The following is a 16790-nucleotide window of genomic DNA, read 5'->3' on the forward strand; positions in this document are numbered from 1 at the left end:
TACTATCCCTCCATTATCTATCTGCCCATACATTACCTATCCATCCATTATCTATCTGCCCATACATTACCTATCCATCCATTATGTATGTGCCCATACATTACTATCCATCCATCATCTATCTGCCCATACATTACCTATCCATCCATTATCTATCTGCCCATACATTACCTATCCATCCATTATGTATGTGCCCATACATTACTATCCATCCATCATCTATGTGCCCATACATTACCTATCCATCCATTATCTATCTGTCCATACATTACCTATTCATCCATCATCTATTTGCCCATACATTACCTATCCATCCATTATGTATGTGCCCATACATTACCTATCCATCCATTATCTATCTGCCCATACATTACTATTTATCCATTATCTATCTGCCCATACATTACCTATCCATCCATTATCTAAGTACCCACACATTACCTATCCATCCATTATCTAAGTACCCACACATTACCTATCCATCCATCATCTATGTGTTCATACATTACTATCCATCCATTATCTATGTGCCCATACATTACCTTCTGTTCATCTATCTGCCCATACATTACCTATCCACCCATCATCTATCTATCTGCCCATCATCTATCTACCCCTACTTTATATGTATATCCATTCTCCTTCCATTCTGTACTTATTGAGATCCTACTATATGTCAAATATTGTGTTGAGGATTCCAAGGAATTCAAAGTTGAATAAAAGGTATTCTTAGAGTCTCCCCCTTTCTTTCTCTCTCTCCCTTCCCCTCTCTCCTTTTCTCTCTCTGTCTCTCTGTCTGTCTCTGTCTATCTTTCTGTCTCTATATCTCCCTGTCTCTCTTTGTCTCTGTCTCTTTCTCTCTGTGTCTCTCTCTCATCACTCTTCTTGAAGTGGGTAGAAGCAGATAATGGAAATAGTACTGAAACAACAGAAACAACAGGCTTTGGAGAGTCAGAGGAAGAAGTGTCATCAGAACGAAGTTATGGATGCCTTCCTGGCAGAAGACATTTGGTTTTGGCCTTGATGTGACAGAAGTTTAGATGCATAGGCGCATTGACTATAATTCCAAGCAGAAGAGACACATCAAAGATGTGATCCTTAGAGAACATGAGTTATGTATCGTTCTTTCTGTACCTGTCAGTCAAGGAACTGGGCACAGTACAGACACCTAAACTGTATTTGAAGATTGGCTTATATATTCTCCCATTTTCCTCTGATGGGGAATCCTGATGCTTGATTAGGTTAATTTACTTTTTTTTTTGTAGAGGTTTCTATAGGGGGATGAGAAATGGCTAGCTGATAGGGCTTTCCTAGTATACTTGAAGCCCTGGCTTTGGCCCTCAGCATTGTATAAACAGGGTGAAGTGATGTATACCTGTAATCCAGCATGCTGGAGGTGGAGGCAGGAAAATCAGAAGTTCAAGGTAACCCTTCTTCACAGAATCAGTTGTGCCTGGGATACATGAGACCCTGCATAAAACAGAGAGAAGAAAATAAAGAGGGAGAGGGAGAGAAAGTAGGAGGGAGTGATAGGAGAAAAAGAAGAAGGAGAAGGAAGAAGAAGAGGAAAAGGAGGAAGAAGAAGAGGAGGAGGAGGAGGAAGAAGAGGAAGAAGAAGAAGAGGAGGAGGAGGGGGGAAGAGAACTCTACAGTCTACAGTCTACAGTTGCCTCTCTGGATGGCCTTGGCAAATCTCAAACACTTCTGGGTTGATATGCATCTAGGGTTGAATGTCTGAACCTCAGGTGAGCATTTCTTCTCAATCTTAATGACTCGTGGGTTACTCTGTTCTCTTTAGAGACATTGGTATTTCTACATATCTTAAATATCGCTTTCTTTTGACAACACCAATTAATAAAATCTTACCTGTCTTCAACTTTCTAAGCTTCCATTCCCTGGCAAGGAAATCTGTGATGCAGATAAAGGAATGAGTTCTGTTCGTGAGAAATTCTGTTGGGGTAGGAAGAACAGTCCAGTTTTGCCATGAGCTTCTGTGTGACCTTGGACAAACTCTTTCCCTTCTATTTTAAAGGTTTTCTCTCATAGCATCTTAGCATAAAATGTAGCATTTTATGTTGTCTAGTCCAGTGTCTTCTTCCTGCCAATATAAGATCAGGCTCAGAAGAAAATGGCACACGGCTCACCCTAGCTAGATTTATGATAAAGTCAGGGTTAAACCCCTAATTTTCAGACCTCCTGTTTAGAGGCACCCTTATCCAACCACCACACCCCAGTCTCTGTATGCAGCTTCTGTATTCCTTCAGGCAAGCTTCCTCTTCCACCTCCACTGCTCAGGAAGAACTCTGTGAACCTTTCGAGTGTCCTGGCCATGTCCTACTGATTCATCCTGGGAGGGGGCTGGGAGGCAACATTTGAGATCAAGTATCCCCAGCCTAACAGAGTTAATTATGTTCATCAGGAAGGGAGAAGAGAAAGGAACAAGGCGCTCTGGTTATCTACTGGGCTTTAATCAAATTGAGGAATGAGGAAATCCATCACCCACAGGCGGAGGGACTTGGAGAGCTCTGCTTCCTCTGGCTCAGAGGCCTGTAATGGGTTGGGCGCTGTCCAATGTGCTGACATCTCACTCGCTCCGGAGTTCTTGGGAGGAGTCTGGAGACGATTACCCCAGCTTCTAGAAAAGAGGGTGCAGAATAGACCCTAGAGACGGTCTAAAGGTGCTGAATTCCCAAACCACTTCCTAAGTCTTCATTAAAAAATGTGTCTGTTTGCTTTAAGAAAATCACTTCTTCTTGTGTCCAGTCCTGGGCTGAGATGGAAGGAATATACAGAGTTTGGAAGAGCCCTAGATTTCCTGTTGTCAGTGAGACTTCTGGTGCAGTCTGAGGGTGGAGACACAGCCCTTGACCTTGGGGACTTCCTTATCTTAAAGGGACCCTTGCTTTCTAGTTTTATGCACTCCTCAGTTCCATGACAGAGACGCACTTGCCTTCGGAAATGTGTTGAATTGGGAGAAGAACCTTTCACTACGATGAAAGGATTTAACCTTTCATTATAGTTCAGGCATAATATAAGGAAGGAGCAACTGTGTCTGTCTGGAGCCTCCATTCTGGTAGGAAGATAAGTTCCAACCTAGCTGAGAACCGAGAGAAATCTCATATATAGACAGGGAGACAGGACAGACAGATGAATGTCCTGCTTGCACAGCAACCAACCAAAGAGGATGGAGCTTCACACTCCTAATTTGGGTTACGGTGCTAAGTCCTCTTGTTCTCGTTAGCCACCTTTGGAAGATCTAGCTATAAGCTTGTCTAACAAGCCATCCAGGACGAAGGGAGTGTAGTGCCCATCTGGTCAAACATGACACAGCAGCAGAGTAGGGATGGGGGCAGGGATTGGGGAGACCCATTGCTTGGTTGGGAGGGAGAGCTGAGGCTGGGGTGGGGGTGATAGGGTGGATGGTGGGGAGAGCAGCTCAGCCCGTGTCCAGCCTGCCAAAACACAGCATCTGGAGCAATTCCCTCTAGTGTCTGGAACTGACGAGAGGCACTTTAATGAATCGTTAAAGCTAGAGGCTATTAAATCAAAAAATCACAGGCTTCTCAGCTTTTCAAGTCCCAGTCACAGCAGGCTAAAGTATTAAAATCCATAGCATCTAGGAGGGAAGAATTGGGGCACTTTAAAATCACAGAACTACAGAGCATTAGAGCCATAACTGAAAAAAAATTACTAGAGAATCTTAAAGTGTAAGAGTTTCAGCATCAGAAGAAGAAACCACTCAGTTCATCGAACCCCACCCCCTTTTAACTTTATATACTTGGTGCTGGGAGCACTTTACTCTGCTTAGCTTCCATACCCTAAATCATCGACTTCTGTCTCTACTCCATGCCAGACTTCTGACAAAGCTTTGTATAACTTCCTTGACAGGGGAGTCATTGCCTCTGGGTACAGCTCTAGCCATTACCAAAGGGCTACTGGAGAGATTCCCCATATGTAAGCAGCACCCTCTGTCTCCCTGTAGTGTCTCCACACTGGCCCAGCTCACGTCCTCTGATCCACACTGAGCAAATCTAATCCCCACTCACATGACAGCTGTTGGGATGGTTAAAGACAGCCCTTATTTCTCTCCTCTCTGCTAGGCTAAGCGGGGTTGTTGATCATCTAGCTACAAATGGGACAACAAACCAAATAATATCTGGGCTGGAAAGTCCCTCAGAGGTCACCTTGCCCATGGGTGTCCTTTTACTGCTAGGAAGCATAGTGTGTATGGTTGGGAGCCTGAGGTTTCAGGGGGGCAAACCTGGGTTTGAAATCCAGACATCTGCCATGCACTTGCTGTGCAGCCTCAGGTCTCAGCCTCCAGTCTCCTTATCCATGAGATGAAGAGAGCGAGCAGTGTGAGCATAGGAGCTGTGGGAGGAGGAGCAGGAGGATGCAAGGGGAGCTCTTAGCAGAGTGCTTGGCGCACAGCAGGCAGTCGATAAATATTAGCTATAATTATTGAAGGCCCAGTGGGGGTAGGGGCTTACTCAGGATTGCAGAGCATCTTAGACGCAGAGCTGGGGTTAGACCAAGGACTTCTGTCTCCAAATCCAGGGCCCTTCACTGCCCCACTCCTCTCTCTGCCTCAGAAAAAGAAAACCCCAGCGGGGAGGCAGGATCAGTTAGAACGAGTGGAAGAACTTGTCCCACAGAAGCATGTTTACTTAACAAGGACCCCAGAGGGAATCTGTCCTGGGCTCGGCCTGGTGATTGGACCACCTCTCTCATGACTTAGGCTTTTCCCCTTTGGACTTGTGTGGGAGCTCCCATCCCCTGTGGTCACAAATGTCTGATGCAGCATCAGCTAAAAGAAGAGTATGGTGGATAGTGTCCTATCCCACCCTATCTCTCAGCTAGGAATGCAGACTTCACACTAGACCATCCTTTCATCTTGTCCATCAATGTGAGTCACGTGACCTCTGGCTCTGGCAGAGAGGAAGGCATGTTCACTGAGGACCTGGGTCATTCCTGTGGCTGGGCACCTTGCTACTGGACCAAAGAGGAGGAGACTGATGATGGGCTGGTGTGTCAGTCGCTTTCCTCATCACCATGACTAAGTACCCGAGAAGAAGCAACTAAAGAGAGGAGAGCGTTCGTTTGGCTCATAGTTTTAAGGGATCTAGTCCACCATGGTGGGGAAGGCCTGGAGGCAGAGTGGCTCAGGGCTATGACAGGAGCTTGAAAAGTTCACATCACATCATCTGTCAAGAAGCAGAGAAATCCATGTGGAACTGGAGCTGGGCTCTGAAGTTCAGCCTCCAGTGGCCCACCTCCTCCAGGAAGTCCCACTTCTCACAAATTCCACAGGCTCCTTAAGACAGTGCCACCACATGAGACCAAGTATTCAAGCACATTAGCTGTGTGTGGGAGAGGGGTTCACACCCAAGCCATGGCAGGTGCAATGGTGCTGCCATGATGCCTGTCTCCCTCAGGACTGCTCTTTACCTGTGCTAGCAAGTCTCCCCAGTGGTACCTCTTCATTTAGACATTCTTTCTTACTGCAATTGAGCATGGTCTAGTGAGAGAGAGTTTCCCATTGCCCTGCTTTCTCCTTTCTCACATCCAATTTTGTCCTCTTAGCCCAGCTGTGACAACAGTGAGAGTAATAGTAGCTTGTAAGGAATAAGCACCTACTGCGTGCCATCTGTCATTCTGGGCATATGGGTGACACCTTTCAACTGGCCCAAGCAGCACACACACCTCCTGGTGGCCCTATATTTTTGTATTCTCCTCCTACATTGTAGTGGGATTAGGCTGTAGTGTGTCACCTCCAGAGCACCACGGCTTCCATCTCGATAGCGCACAGTCTCATTCATTCTAGGGGAAGCTTACATGTAATGAGCAGCCTCAGGAGAGAGGGCCATGCACAAAGAACAGAAGCCTTTAGCCAACTGCTGGGTTTAAAATGAATCTTCTAGCCCCAGTTGAGTCTGTTTGGTTATTTGTTTGTCTTGTGTGTGTGTGTATGTTGGCAGATACTTGCCTTGGTTCATACACACAGAGGTCAGAGGTCAAGTTGCCAGAAAATTTTCTCTCCTTCCACCACATGGGCCCCAGGGATGAAACTGATGTCATCAGGCTTGGTAGCAAGTATCTGTCTACTGAGCAACTTTGTTGGCTGTATGTATGTATGTATGTATGTATGTATGTATGTACATATGTATGCCACACTATGTAGCACTGGCTAGCCTGGAGCTATCTGTGCAAACCAGTCTCACGGAGATCCTCCTGTCTCTGCCTCCTAATAGCTGTTCTCGAAGCTGTGTGCTACCAACACCTGTCTCAATATTCTTTTTTGAGGAAGGGTCTGGCTCTGTAGCCTCTCTCTGACTTGTGGCAGTCTTTCTGCCTTTGTCTCCTGTTGGCTGGGATCACAGGAATGCATTACTGTGCTTGTCCCTCACCAAGTCTTTGCTGATTATGGCCCTAGCAGATACTTGCCTGCAGTTTCAGTGAGGGCCTTGAGCTGCAGCTTCTGTTTAACTCACTAACTTGACATCCCCAAACTGTATAAGATAAACAGTACTTGTTGCTTTAAGCTGATACATTTTGGGGCCATTCATTATTTGGTAATAGACACAAGCACTACGCTGCTACAATTTAGTATTCCCTCCTCTATTGTTTTCAAGATTGGAGTTTATTATTCACAAAAGTGGGTGGGTAGGGAGACAAAGCAGTGTGTGGTGGCTTTACTCATCTAGTGACAGGGCTGGGAGGTGCTCTCCAAAGCATAGAGGGTGTCTGGTTGTGTTTTCTCATATCCAGTAAGAAAGTGGAAGAAGAAATGAGGACCAAAAAAAAAAAAAACAAAACAATGAAACCAAAACCAACAAAAACCCCAACTCTGTTTAATGTGGTTTTCTCTCCTCTGCCTTTTCTACCCCACTTACTGTGTGTGTAGTGATTCAGAAACATACATGGGGATTTAAAAATTTGTGTGCTTGGGCTCTTGAGTGACCTGGGACAAACCCCTCCACTTCCTTTCTATAAAGCCTTTCGGTTTTAGTTTTATTTATATGTAAGTGTGTGTGTAAGTGCCTGGGGAGGCCACAAGAGGGCGTTCTGGAGCTAGATTTACAGGCAGTTGAGAGCTGCCCACAGAACATGGGTCTCTCTCTCTCTCTCTCTCTCTCTCTCTCTCTCTCTCTCTCTCTCTCTCTCTCTCTCTCTCGTTTTGTTTGCTAGCTTGCATCTTTGATGCTGGCAGAGAACTGTCTTGAACTTTGGATCTCCTGCCTTTACCTTCTGCGTGCATGGATGCACAGGAACGTGCAATGGTGCTCGGTTTGACAAATCAGTGCCCTCCTTGGGCCTCCGTTCCTTTAACTATTCAATAAAAAGAACGACCCATACCTACCCTTCTTTCTACAAAACGTGCAGTGTTGTGGACAGGGAAGGTTTTTTTTGGGGAAAGAGAACCCCAACTTGAGTCTCAGAGCCCAGCCCATCTCCCTCCGTGTCCGGGTTCAGGGGCCCGGGAGCATGAGAGGCCGAGGGCCCTGACACACTTTTTCAGCCTCTGCCCATCACCTGCCCTTTTAGGTCATGCTGAGCGTTCGGAAGAGTGGAAATTTCCTCAGCCTGTCAGGAGCTTTCTCCCGACCTTCCCCTTATCTCTGCAGCTTCTTCCGCCCAGCACCCTTCCCGGCTCTACCCAGTCCCTGCTCATCTTTCAAAACCCAGCCTGGCTGTCCCACTTCCACAGCGCTGCTTCTGACTCTGCTCGAGGCCTTCTCCTGGTTACCGCTATAGCCTCTTGCCTGAGTTCTGGACCTTAGCTTCTCCCCCACCCTAAAGCCCCAAAGTGCAACCCCCGGCCCTTTCTAAAATATACATTTTGTTTTTCTCTGCTTAAAATAACCAGTCAATGGAATAATCCATCAATCAATGTTTCAAGGGCTCCTCCTTGCCCTCCAGGAAGGCATCCAAAGCCTTCTGATTGCCCTGTACCCATGGTGCTCTCGGGAGCTCTCCTGAGAGCAGGCTGCATTGGACACGTGGCTGAGTCCCCAGATACCGGTGGGATAAATCGGGTGGGTGATTTGGGTGAGTGGGGCTGAAGCGTATTTGAGCCATCACACAGCTCTGCTTGGCCCCAGAACTATTATTTCCCACAGTAGACCCATTTTATAGCCAAAAGGGAGGCAGGAGGGAAGGGCAGCTCTGAAGGGAGGAGAAAAATCAATAAAAATGTAAATCTGGAGGTGAAAAGCTGTCCCAAGCTGGCTGTGAGCAGAGATAAGACTGGGCCAGCTGAACCCTCACTGACAGCGGGGAAGAGATTAGAAAGCAAGGGAGCTGCAGCCAGGGCAGAGCACAGGGGGTGAGCCTTGGCTGTCCCCTCGGCCCCTCCTGCTCTCTGCTTCAGGTGCTTAATAAATCCTTTCAGACAGGAGAAGGGAAGGAAGCTACAGCTCATCAGGTGCTGCGCCTGTGAGCCCAGGGTGCTGGCTTACCTGTCTCCACAATCGTGGGAGATGAGACAGGGCGACTCTACCTTTCTTACAGGTAAGGGTCAGGGAGCAGAGGGATGTGGTCAGTGACATGGTCACACTGCGAATACAAGGCAGACTCCCTGCATTCCAAACTTAAGTCTTAATTCTGAACTTAAGTCTCATGTCTCTGCAGCTCCAATATAAAGGACTTTAAAGACACGAGATGTTGGCCTTTAGAGGTCTTTCCACCTCTGAAATCACACACCACACACACACACACACACACACACACACACACACACACACACACACACAACTGTGTATCTTTGTATGTGTGTGAGGAAATGAGTGGAGTTGAATTTAACTTACTCATTTTGGACCTTGAGACAAAGGTTTCGCTATGTAGCCCAGGCTGCCCTCAAACTCACCAATTCTCCTGCCTCTGTCTCCCAAGTGATAGGATTACAGGCATGCACCCCACATCTGGCTTGGTTTATAACTTTTTTTTTAATGGTGTCTATGTCTTTAATGAAGCAACTTCCCCGACTTCCCTAACTTCCCCTTCATTGTCTTGTTGTACTGCTTCCTGGAGGCAGTCACTTTTGAACTGGGCCTTGATAGAAGATGGGACTTAATGAAGAGGGGCGGAGAGGTGGGACAGGGAAGGCAGCTGGGTGTATGGGGGAAATGCTCCCCATGTGCAGGTGATGAATGGTGAGCATGCAGTGTGCTGACCGAGGCTCCTGGAGCCAGGTCCCAGGGGGCATCTGCTGGCCCCGGAGCTTTCCAGCTTCTCCAGCAAAAGGAACGGAAGGCCAGACACAGAGATGCTATTTCTGGTGCCTGTCCCATCTGCTGCTCTTCACCAGCGGTGATGCAGGGTAGAGCCTGGTGCAGGGTAAAGACGGTGGCTGTCAGACACAGATGCTCATGGCTCTTTGTTGACAGGAGACTAGGTTTGTGTTTATGTGTTTATTGGATTTTCTGTGTGTGAGTTTGTGGGTATGCATGTGTATACATGTGTGTGGATATGCATGCACATCGGTGTACCTGTATATGTGTGTATGGGGTCACAGGAATGTGTGAGTGTGCATTTTTATGTGTGCCTGCTATACATTGTGCCTGCATGTGTGCATGAATGTGTATGCATTTTACTCTAAGTGTGAGCTTGTGTGTGCATGAGTGTGAGTGTGTAGATGTGCTTGTATGTATATACAAGATTACGTGTTTGCAAGTGTGTATGTGAGTGTATGGAGTATGTGAATGCATGTGTGTGAGAATGTGTAGCTCACGTGTTATTCATGTTGGTGTTTTGTGAGCATATGCATATGTGTGAGAATCTGTGTCTGACATATATGACTATGTAAATGTGCATGTGAATTATTATGTGTGTATGTAAGCAGATGCAGAGGTACTTGTATCAGTTTTTATGTGTCTGTGTATGCATGCATGTTTATGTATGTGCATTTGGCTATATGCATGTGTGTTAGGGAGTATGTGCCTGCTTGTATAAATATGTATGCATGTATTTGTGAGCACATACATGTCTGTATCATGTATATGCATGCATATGTGTTTATACTTGTGTGTTTGCATTTTCTCTCACAGTCTAGAGAAACCTTTCTTACCCTCTTTGCTCTACTCTTGGTACATGGCTATACGTCTCTCTTGCAGAGATACCTAAGCCTTCTCACCTGACCAGCCAGAAACATTCACTCACAGACAAGGGCTTGGTTTCCAGCTCTCAGCTTCCCCAAGGCCAAGTCCCAGAGTGGAATGAAGGCTTTGTCTCCTCCCTCAGTTCCCCGAGAGTCCAGCTCCCACTGAGATGAATGATTGGCAGGCATCTGGGCCTCTCCTCAGGCCCAACATGGCACTCTAGAAATGTTACGTATTCTGAGTGGGAAGCATGCGAAGGGAAGACACTTGAGCCACTTCCTCCTCTGCAGCTTCCTTTGTGGCTCAGCAAGTGGCTTCTGGCTTCAGAGCCTGGTCAAGGAGGAATTGAGATTCCCCAGTCAGGTACATAAAGAATGGCTTCCGGGGGAACCTCCCAGTCCCGGCCCACCTCATTTGGCATTATGATGCTGAAGAGCCAAACACTGAGGTAACAGCTTCTGTTTGTGGCATGTGGCCCTGGAAACAAACAGGAGTGTAGGAGGACGTGGAGAAATACGAATGCGTATGGAGCCAGAAGCCAGTCTGGAAAATTCCAATCATAAAGGTAGCTGTGTGGGGATGGATTACAGGTATGCAGGGCGATTATTTAATTTTAAAAAATATGCCATTTTCCTAGATGGAGTGGGTTTACTTTCTAGGTGTTTACTTTCTTATTTAATTTTGTAAAGACTAACCGTTCCTAACATGAAACCCCCAATCTGAAAGGTGCTAACACGCAAACTTCCCGAGTGCTAATGTACATGCGTAGGATATTTCAGACCTGATTTCAGTGTCGAGTTCTCAGCACATACAAGAGCACTAAATGCATTGCATGACTTTCAGGCTGTCTGGATAAGGTGTGTATGAAACCCAGATGAATTTGTGTTTAGATTAAAGTCTTATCCCTGAGAGAAATCATGATTATGATACAAATACTTCAAAATATGACCAGATCTCAAGTCCCAAATACTCTGGTCTCAGGCATTTTGGTGAACTGTGGTCTACATATTCAACCTGCACTCAATATTCTGTATTTGTTTTTCATAAAGAGAACTCGTGAGATGTGTTAGCTTCCCTTTCCACAAATCTGGATCCAGCTCTGGCCCCACCATTGAGTGTGTGTGTGTGTGAGTGTGTACATATATAGTCATATATGAATTATTATAGTCCCATGTACATAGTCAGTCATATATGAATTATTATAGTCCCATGAACATAGTCATATATGAATTATTATAGTCCCATGTACATAGATAGTCATATATGAATTATTATAGTCCCATGTACATAGATAGTCATATATGAATTACTACAGTCCCAACCAAGTCATTTAACCTCTCTGAGGCAGTTTCTCTTCTGTGAAACCTGAGTGACAACTGAGACAGGTGAGGACTTGGACAGCCTCGTGACTGTATTCCATTTTTGAAACCATTACTAGAGGAAATAAGCCAGTCAAAGGAAAAATTAGAGCAGAATATAAAGGCAGAAGACAATGCAAGATGCCAGAGTGAATTAACCCGGTGAGGATGAAGTCTAAATAACTGGAAGCAATGTGGCTGACGCAAACCTCTAATGCAGTTTAGAAGGATAAATTTTTGTCGTGGAAGAAGCATTATGCAGAGACAAATTTAATAATAAGCTGTACGTATATGGGCAGGCTATTCCTGTACAACCCGGGAAGCCGGAGAATAGACAGAATGGAAACCCACTAACACATTTGTCTTGGTGAAAGTGACTTCAAAATTCTCGGCACTGATTAGTATAGTCTCAAGCACTGTAGGATAGACAGCGACCAGGCTCTTCTCTTCCTCCTCCTCTTCTCCTCTTCCATTCTCTATTCTTTTTAGATTTGTTAAGACATTCTCATGTAGCCCAGGCTAGACTCAAACTCACTATGGAGCTGAGACTCACACTGAACTTCTGATCTAGTCTCTAAATGCTAGGTCACAGATGCATGCCACCATGCCTGACAGGAATGAGAGCTTCTATAGTCCCTTCTTCACTGGGGACAAGTAACTTGTCCCTTAGCTATGAGCTGGCACATAGGTAGGGAGGCTGCTGGTAGCTTCTCACCTCCCTTTGTGGCCACACAGGTGGGGTGTGTAGCATCAACAGGTCAGGCTGGGAGCAGATTGGGGATTTCTCTTCTGCTGCCTGGAGACAAGCAGGCCAGATAAGACTGGCCAGAAAGTGGGACAAAGCCTGACTTAGAAAAGAATTGGGAGTTCTAGGGAATCTGACCCAAGGATGCTGTACCATAGTTCACTGTGCAGAGCGTGGCTTTGCTCTTCTCTACCCTGAGACCTCACATTGGTCCAGAGACCTCAGAGAACCAGAGGTCACCCCCAACTTGGCTATGACAGTATCAGATATTAGCTACAAAGCCCAGAGTATATGGACTAGGATTCTATTCCCCAAAGCTACAGTGACTTTGATGGTCCCTGGTCAAATGTTCGAGATCCTGACAGTACACATTTAGTAGGAGCAGGATCAAATATAAAGTGGTCTCTGAAGCTACAAGGCCTCTAAAGGATAGGATAGACGTCCCTTTCCCAACTGTGGCTCCCTGACAAAAGCTGCAACATTCTGAATCAAAGCGCCCCTCTCCCACTTCAGCTAGGTTCTGCTCACACACTTCAGTCAAATACGCTGTCTTGCTCCTACTTGCATTTGGAGATCTCCTTAATTTCGTCTCTGGACTCTGCCTCCAGGGGGCGCCAAATAGACACTACTTGAAGGCCGCCGGGGCTTGGGGAGGAGGCCTGTACCTACCTTGACTGCACAGATGTGCACAGCTGGAACCTGAGAGCTGGAATCCCCTACTTAAGCATGGAGAGGGGCTCCACAAGTGGCAGAGCTGGGCTGAGCCTCTGTGTGGAGTACAGCATGATTAGTTAGTTGGCCTAACTCCCTTTTCTAGAATCAGGGGAGAGAGATGTCCAGCTCCTGCCCACCAGTAAAGCTTGGCTCCAGGTTGGCCATCTGGCTGGGGGAGGAATAGGGATGGCCCTCGTTTGAGAAATGGGCAACACAGTGATTCCTTGGTTCCAAAGAGCAAGCAAAGCCAGAAGCTTGTTCAAAGTCACTTCACAGTTTAGTAGAGGACCCGGCACTGGCCTGTGGAGCTTCTGACACGGGTGGGTGCTGCTTTGCCCATCTTTGGCAAAGGCTCAGAAGATGCATGGCTATGGCTGCCACTCCTGGTCAGGGTGGGGCTGGGACTGTCAACCTCCTGGAATCCTTAGGCTTCTTCTCTGGTCCTGATGCTTATAGCTGTTGTAGGTCTGAGCTCTTTATAGCGGCCTTGGTGCTGGCCTCTCTGTTCTGCTGCCTCAAGATGGCCAAAACTAAGGCAAAACACACCAGGGATCCACTTTTGAAGAAGAACTGGAGGCCTATGAATCTGAGGGAAGAACGAGAAACCTTGAACTCAGAAGCCCACACCTCAGGTACTGGTTAGCCTCAGGGTGGGGATGGTAGATCGAGAGATGGGGTGCAATTATGCACTGAGGCCTGGAGAGGGGGGAAGCTCTGCAGGGACCCTGGGTGTGTGTGGGAGAGACTAAACATCTCTTTTACTCTGTCACTGACAGATGGATGACCCAGGCTAGCCCTGCATATTCTGAAAACAGGACTTCCCTCTCCCACTTAACTCCTGAAAGCCCCTGTTTGGCTTTGCCTTTGCAGGGAAGCCTCCCTAGACAGTCCCAGACTGCAGGAACTGCGTCCTGTGGCTCAGAGACAGAGGCAACCACTCCCTGGCTGGCCCTTGTCTTGTTTCAAGTTCTTCCACACCCACCCCAGCCTATGTTACCCATGCCTGCCTTCCGGCTCCTCTGAGCTCTCCATTGTATAGATAGGAAGCTGGGCCCCAGGGGAGGGGTCAGGGCTCTCTGATGTCTGATCTCTGCTGAGAGATATGGCTCTGTCATTTCTAAGAGCCTGGGGCCTCTTTCTTTAGCTGTCATTTTCCTCATAAGAGAGCTATCCAATGTGGAAGCTTATGTGGGAAATCGAAGCACTTAAAATGCTGAGGTGGGAGGATTGTCATGGGTTCAAGGCCAGCCTGGCTGCTCTAGTGAGTTCAAGAACAGCTTGGGCATAAAGTGAGGTTGTGATTCAAAAAAATAAAAAATAAAAAATTTAAAAAATTCAGGGTTTAGTGGCACACACACCTGTAACCCCAGTGCTTGGAGGTAGAAGCAGAAAGGTTGGGAATTCATGGGAATTCAAGGCCAGCTTCAGTTATATAGTGAGTTCCAGACCAGCTAGATGAGAGCTCTCTAGAGGCAGTCTCTGGCTTGCAGGATGCGTGTGCCCCGACATGGACCGTCCCACCCTGGTGCTTACCTGTTTCGGAGCAGGTCATGGTCATAGTAGCGGCAGACGGCTCGCCGCCCACAACTCAGGGCCCAGTGGACACAGGTGGTATCAATGGCACTGCCATGGATGACAGGGCTGGGCATCCAAGCTAGGGAAGGAGAGGCTCAGGGGATAGTAAAGGGTCATCATTCCCCAGTCCCCACCCTCAGCACGTGCAATCCACAAGAGCGCTGGGTCTCTTGGAGGGAGCCTCCATCACGGCTCCATGTGGTCAAGGCATACTACCTCCAAGCACAGGGCTAGGTCTTGTTACCCCACCCACTTGGGAGCCCTAAGGTCCCACTCAGGCCTGTGTATCCCAGGCCTGGCACACAGAAGATATCTGGATGCCCATCACCACCACCACTGAGGTCCCTGGGCAAGCAGTTTACCCAGCACTCTCAGGAGCATGAACTGCATCCCCACTGCCAGGGTCTTGTCTTCTTTCTTTACACCTCTGCCAGGAAAGACATGGTTATGTGAGGATGGACTGAGAGACTCAACCCCAGCACCAAGCAGCAGCAGGGTCTCAATCGGTGGGTTCTGCCCTCCATGCTAATCTCTTCCCAGGCTGAAGGTCAAGGGTGGGGTGGGGTGGAGAAGACTCAGAGTTTACATCTGTCACTCCACAACCTACAGAGCCCAGTTACCTGTATCCCAGGTCCACATACCGACTACCAGGGTCGCAGACACCACCTGCCCCACATCCTGTAATCCTACTGACTTCTCCAAGTCTTACACTTGGAGAGACCTGATCCTGGGACAGGCATGCACCAGGTCTAGTTTCCCCACACTGTAACGCTGTGACCTGGGCTATCCAGCAGTGACTGGCTTCTGAACAGTTCCCATGGCTGGCACTTAGGGGATGCTCTCTGTAAGTCAGTTCTGCACTCAGCTCATTCTGGGAGGTGGGCATATCACCAGCCTTGTTCTGCAGATAAGGAGACTGGCAACTATCAAGGTCTCATGTCACTACACCCTGCATGCTCAACTCCCTGCAGGCATCCGCTGCTTCTACATTCTCCCTCATGCCAGACTGTTTTACAATCTCCATCTTCTAACTTCTTCCTTCCTCTTCTATTTTTGTTTTCTTTCCTTCCTTCCTTCCTTCCTTCCTTCCTTCCTTCCTTCCTTCCTTTCTTTTCTCCCCCCCCCCCCCTTTTTTGAGACAAGGTCTTTCTGTGTAGTCCTGGTTGTCTTGGGGACCTAGGACACTTGAGTGACCTCATTCCTTCACCTCTTCTCTTGACTGTCCCATCCTGGCTGTCGGTAGAGTAGGGGCTCCTTGATACCCACCCACCCTGCCTACTCTACTGTCACCTCAGGATGAGCATGAAGGAAGGTGTGTGGGTGACGCTGGCCACTGCTGCCCCCAGGCTGATCAGGAGAATGAAGGGTAGCACCAGGCGGCTGCAGGCTGACTCACAGGAACCTGCAGGAACTGTGCCATTCCCTGCCACACAGCTGCAGTTGGTATAGAAGACCTGGGGTGAGAAGAAGGAGAAGAGTCTTCAGGGGCCTCCAAAGGTAGTAGCCAGCCAAGGGCCTAGGGCCTGGGAAGCTCCCAAGTTTCTACAGGCAGCAGAGCAGAGCTGGCTGGAGTCCCAGACTCTGACCATTGGTTGATCTGTGTGATCATTCGAGTCAAGTAAGGTGCCTGGAGGCTGACCGGCTGTGTTCAAATTGGGCCATAGATGTGAGACAGACACTGTCCCTAAGCCTAGACTGGTGTGTTTGATGGCAGCCTGCAGAACTTCCAGCCAGAGATCAACTAAGAGGTGGTTTGATCCCTCTGTCCTTTGGTACCTGTCACAAGTAAGTCCAAGCCAGCAAGCTGGGCTTCATTTCCCTTTCCTATTGTTTGTGCATGTGTGTGCACACACATATGTGAGTGTAGGTACCCATGGAGACCAGAAGAGTGTGTTAGATCTCTGGAGTGGAGTTACAGGTGGTTGCAAGCTGCTGGCCATGGATGCTGGAAACTGAACTCAGGTCCCCTGCCAGAGCTCTACAGTCTTAAATGTTGAGCCATCTTTGCAGCACCAGGTCAGACCTTGACAGATGGGCCACAGTTACTGGAAGTCTCAGCCAGATGTGCAGGGATTGGTCCATCTCAAAGATGGACTGCTGGCTAGGGTACCTGGAGGCCCCTGGGCCTCTTACTTCTTACTACAGAAAAAAAAAAAAAAGCCCTGATAATTTCCGGTATGAAAGATCTGAGAAACCCAAGGTGGTAGCTTGGAAGGATTTAAGCTAAGTGGCTACTGGGATGAGCAAGCAGAAGTTCCCATTGCCAGGGTGCATGGGAAGAGAATTTTGAGGTGAAGTATT

General features: G+C 47.7%; 1 protein-coding gene across 4 annotated transcripts in view; it reads right to left on the minus strand.

The window, feature by feature from the left end:
• Positions 1 to 11709: 11709 nt before the first annotated feature.
• The window catches only part of Slco2b1 (solute carrier organic anion transporter family member 2B1), a 49126-nt gene continuing 44045 nt past the window's right edge, over positions 11710 to 16790 (minus strand). For all 4 annotated transcript variants that reach the window (XM_076938749.1, XM_034486630.1, XM_076938739.1 and 1 more), the window contains exons 11-14: positions 15780 to 15943; positions 14852 to 14916; positions 14448 to 14568; positions 11710 to 13500 (exon numbers count right to left, since the gene is read on the minus strand). In XM_076938749.1, coding sequence (XP_076794864.1) covers positions 13365 to 13500; positions 14448 to 14568; positions 14852 to 14916; positions 15780 to 15943 — 486 coding nt within the window. In that variant the 3' untranslated portion in view covers positions 11710 to 13364. The remainder of the gene's footprint in view (positions 13501 to 14447; positions 14569 to 14851; positions 14917 to 15779; positions 15944 to 16790) is intronic.

This window comes from Arvicanthis niloticus, chromosome 1 (assembly GCF_011762505.2).
Source record: "Arvicanthis niloticus isolate mArvNil1 chromosome 1, mArvNil1.pat.X, whole genome shotgun sequence".
NCBI lineage: Eukaryota > Metazoa > Chordata > Mammalia > Rodentia > Muridae > Arvicanthis > Arvicanthis niloticus.